Source organism: Condylura cristata, unplaced genomic scaffold, assembly GCF_000260355.1.
Source record: "Condylura cristata isolate star-nosed mole 26May11 unplaced genomic scaffold, ConCri1.0 scaffold00002, whole genome shotgun sequence".
Classification (NCBI taxonomy): domain Eukaryota; kingdom Metazoa; phylum Chordata; class Mammalia; order Eulipotyphla; family Talpidae; genus Condylura; species Condylura cristata.
In genome coordinates, this window is record NW_004567103.1 from 3,494,997 (window position 1) to 3,499,697 (window position 4,701).

The 4,701-nt window shown below is 59.6% G+C and overlaps 1 protein-coding gene across 4 annotated transcripts in view; it reads right to left on the reverse strand.

Moving 5' to 3' along the window:
• Positions 1 to 4,701, reverse strand: part of ARMC9 (armadillo repeat containing 9) — a 113,621-nt gene that overhangs the window by 22,521 nt on the left and 86,399 nt on the right. For 3 of the 4 annotated variants that reach the window (XM_004674204.2, XM_012728793.1, XM_012728797.1), the window contains exon 20: positions 3,709 to 3,813. The exons of the other annotated variant lie outside the window; for it this stretch is intronic. In XM_004674204.2, the coding sequence (XP_004674261.2) occupies positions 3,709 to 3,813 (105 nt within the window). The remainder of the gene's footprint in view (positions 1 to 3,708; positions 3,814 to 4,701) is intronic. 4 annotated transcript variants of the gene reach the window in all.

Consider the following 4,701-nt stretch of genomic DNA (forward strand, 5'->3'; position numbering starts at 1 on the left):
GTCCTAGTGGCAAGTGAACAAGGAGTTCAAGCCTCAAAGTGCAACAGCAGCTCTGGGACTCTAGGGCCCCGTCGCGGGTGTCAGCACCCTCTAAGCGGGTGGGACAGTCACGCCGGCTTTCCTTTAGGAAGAAAGAGCGCGCTGCTCCGCATCGAACGGGGCAGGCTAGAAAGCCTCCGCCCCAGAGGAGGGAGAGAGTGGAGGTCCTCAGCCTCGAGCTGCTGAAGTCACAGCCCAGAGGAAACCCTGGGCGGCTTCCCGAGCGGCCAGCAGCGCATTACCGTGACACTGCCCCCCACCTCCGCCGCGGCCGGCTGGCCAGGTCTGCTGTCTGCAGCGGTGCCGGCTCCCCGAGCCCGGAGCCCCGAGCCCCGAGGGCAGGGCCGGCAGAAAGGGGGGGTGCTGCCGATGCCCAGATTGGCCAGGGCCCCTGGGAAAGGCGCCCCTGCACCCTGAACAAGTGGTGGGCGTCCCTGGGCATCTCCACCCTCACCCCCAAGCTTTTCGGTGGCATTGCAGCAGGGGGCTCGGGGCAGGCCCCAGACGCTGCCTCGGCCCTCGCTGAGAAGGCTGGGCCAGCCCTGCCGTCCCTGGGCTTGCTGCTGCCCGCATCTCTCATCAGAGTTTCCCTGCTCTGTGAATTTTGGGAACTTCCTGAAGGTACTGGCCTTGTCTTTTCAGCATGTAGGCAAAAACTCTCTGAATACAATTTTCTGACGTGATGATTCAAAAAGTCAACCTCTTTTGACTGATCTAGTACATCCGAATGGGAGGTGCGAATCATGCTTCTGGTCACCTGGCCCCCAGCAAGATGGCTTCTCTCTTTGCTAGCTCCTTCCTTCCTCTGGCATAAACAGTTATGAAGTAAGAGCTAAGACACTTCCGGCACCGCAGGAGACCCTCTTCTGAAATCATGGACCCAGCACACACAGCAGCAGGCTGTCAATTTCAAATCAAAATGGGGTGGCTGAGGGCAGTACAGGATGCCTAATGGTCAAAGACAGCAAAACCGGGAGCACCTGCTAACCTCAGAGATTACTGCTCCGCAGTACATTTACTAAGGAAACGTAAAGGTTCCTCAAACTACTAAAAATGGAGCTTCCATTATGCTCCAGCAATTCCACTCCCAGGAACCTACCCAAAGGACACAAAAACATTAATTCAAAAGGACACCTGCACCCCTGTGTTTAGGGAAGTACAATTTATAATAGGTAAGCTGTGGAAGTAATGCAAATGCCCAAAAATACATGACTGGATCAGGAAGATGTGTATTTACTCGATGGAATATTACTCGGCAATGAAAAAGGATAAACCCATGCCATTTACAGCAACATGGATGGAGCTGGAAGGGATTTATGCTCAGTGAAATAAGCCAGAAAGAAAAAGAAAATTATCGAATAGTCTCACTTTTAGGAGGAATGTAGAGGAATCAAGGGATCCGAGGGAAAAAAGGTTAACAACAATAAAACAAAAATCAAAATCATCAGGCAACTACAGCTCAGAGGAGGAGGGAGAAGGATCAGGACAGCAGTGGTAAGAGCACACGGGACCATGGTGATGGCGCGTGGGTGAACTGGCGGTGGGAATTTCATGGGGAAATCATACGTTGTACAGAAATGAAAGATAATGTAATAAATATGTTTAAAAAGATTTACCAATGAAAAAGTTTCTACCATGAGATTCTACCTGGTGTCATGCCCCCTAGCACCAGTGAATGTGACTTCATTTGGAAAGAGACTGCAGATGTAATGAGGTCAAGGATCTTGAGCTGAAGAGAACATTCTGGAGTCCTCGAGACAAGGACAGGTGTCCTTATAAGAGACAGAGGAGAGCACACACAGAGGAGGCGGCGGCCATGTGCAGAGTCTGGAGCTCTGGAGCAGCACAGCTGGAGGCAGCACACCTCTGGCCTCCACGCTCACTGCTCACGTGTCCACCGCAGGGACGGGGCGGACAGAGAGGTGAGCCGGCTCGCTCCCAGGCAAAGGGCCGCACCCCTCCGGCCAGGAGGCTGAGACCTGCACGCGGCCTGGGGTTCCGCCGCCTCGGGGGCCTCTCACCTGGCCGCTGGCCGAGTCAGACGGCAGCCCTGTCCTCCCTGTCGCTCTGGTCCACACACACCACTAGCGGTGCTCCCGGCTTTGCGGGTGCTAAGACCCGGCTCCTGTCAACGCGGGATCTCACGGCACTTCCAGTGCGGAGGGGCGGGGGGGCACCAGGCGCCGGGGTGTCCTGGCTGACACCCCCAGGCAGGGGGGCTCGAGTGGGTGGGCGGGCCTCCCCGACGCGCTCCCGCCTGCTCTCCTGCTCACACAGCAGGGGAGTGTTGCTATGTCAAACAGACAAAGCCAGCGTTCTTCCCGAGGGTAATAAAGGCCCAGTCGGGCTGAGACTTCCGCCAAGGACCGCAGGGCTGACTGCCTCAGCCGACCTTTCTCCGGCCCCAGGCCCCCTTGGCCTAAGGTAAACAGACTCCCGAGCGCAGATTCCTCTGACCCTCGGACCCAAGGACGGTGGTGGGCTCCCAGCAGCCTGTCTGCAGCGGGGGTGGGAGCTGATCTGCACACGGCCCCTTCCCCTCCTTCACACGTGGTAACACAGCCCAGTCTCCACGAAGCAGCCCGGGGGAGGCAGAGCGGAGACGTGCCGGCATCGAGCAGTCACCCCTGCTCTCAGCCTTCCAGTCGTGCCCCAGCGCAGCTTGGGGCGGCCCTCGCCCCGGCCCGCACGGCCCCACGCTGGGCTCTGGAGGACCTCAACCTCAAAGTCGCCTGCATATACTGATCTCTAGGCTGGGGCCCTGGAGAGTCCTGGAATAAAAGAGGAGCAGGGCCAGTGCCCAGGGAGACTGGCGTCCAGGGGAGGTGGGAAGGGCCTGGGCCGAGGGCAGCAGTCAGGACGGACAGGCCCTCTCTGCTCCTACCACCTCTGGCGAGGCTCACGCCACCTGCAGCGCCCGCTTTTCCTCCCGCAGACAGCGCTGCTGAGAACCGGCTCCCAGCCTTCTGCCCCGGCGGCGACCACCTCCCCGGAGGACATTCGAAGGCCCGAGGAGCCCACTGAGTCAACCACCAGTTTCAAGGTCCCTGGAGCTTCTCTAATGCCACTGGCCTGTCACAGGGCTTCCGGCTCGAGGGCCCTTCCCGCTTACAGCTGCACCCTTGGGGCCGCTGCTCACACTCCCCTCGGGGCTCCCATCCAGGTTTCCGGGGCCTGTGGGCCCCTCTCCCGGACGATGGCCAGCTCCTCCTGTGGCGGGTGGGTCGTGACCAGCGGCCCCCAGAGCTGCAGAGCGTCCGCGGCAAGGTGATGGCTTGTCACAGAGATGTGGCCGCACAGGCCTCTGGAGCTTGGGCGGCCCCTCCACGCACACTGGGAAGCTCTGCCGGCGAGCCGTGGCCCGGCCTTCACTGGCTCTCCACAAGCCCCTTCCTTTCTCCCTCTCCTGACCTGCGGTCCTCGGTTCCTCCCTCTGCCCCCCTCCACTCTCTGCCCTGGGGGCTTGTGCCAGCACGAGTGCTGACGACTTCCCTCGCCCGGCACCCCGTCTCCTCACCGGGAGGGCCGTGGAGATGGGCAACAGGCCACCGGCATGCACGCACCTGCTCACTCTCACGACACACCCCCCGCCCGGTGTTCCTGGACACGCCGCCAGGCCATGTCCAACACAGAGCTTCATCTACTGCAGACCCCCCTCATGGCACTGACCCCCAGGTACTCCGCGGTCAGCAGCTTCTCGCCTGAGAGCTCTCCCGGCTGGGGCTGGATCAGTTCGTCTTTGTCCAGATCGGCTTCCATGGTGTCCGGGTCCTCCTGTGCAGAGGAGACAGGGTGTGGGAGCTCTGGACGCCCAGCCAGAGGTTCCCAGAAAGGTGGGGCCCTAGTGTGCATGGGGAGAAGGCCTGGGCCCAACTCCAGCAAAGTGGGTTTACATTTCCAAGGGTCACGGGGGCCCACCTGCCCCTGGCTCGTAACTCCTCCGGGAGGAGAAAAGGGAAAAGGCCAGCCAGCGCATCGGGAAGCTGGGCCTCGGGGGAGCGCCTCTCTGAGCCGGGGTGAAGAGGTTCAAGACACCCCCTCACTGTCTCCCCGTCACAGTTCATAGAATTTTTCTCTCAGTGAAGTCAAGGCGCCATCTGAGCAGGGAATTATCAGTCTACAAAGAACTGAAGCACCAGATATGACAGAAACCACCGTGACTGACCCCAGCCACGCCAGCGAGGGACTCAGGCCGAGGCTTCCCCCCACCAGGCGGCCACGAGGCACCAACACCCCAACTTGGGCGGGGAGTTGTTTTTTTTTTTTTCCTATTACCATCTCTTTTTTTTATTACAAAGTTTATTTTTACATCATTTTGCACATTTTTTTTTCCATCTCGATTGTAATCCCCGCAGGTTTCCCATCACCAAATCACCCCTGTGCCACCACCATAGTCCCGTGCATTTCCCTTCCTCCCCCCCACCTTGGGCGGGCAGTTTTATCCCTGCTGGATAGTCCTGGGGGCCCTAGCCCTGAGAGGAGAGCCCGCACGATGCACCCCTCCACGCCGGGACGGTGTCGGAAGGGGCCTGGTGGAGACTTAGGGTTGGTGCCCGCCACGTGTCTCTGGTGTCAGAGAAGTCTTGTGGGGTGCAGTGGCCAGGCGTTCTGACCCTGTCCAGCACCAGGGTGGCCCGGGGGGGATCCAGAACACCCACCTGA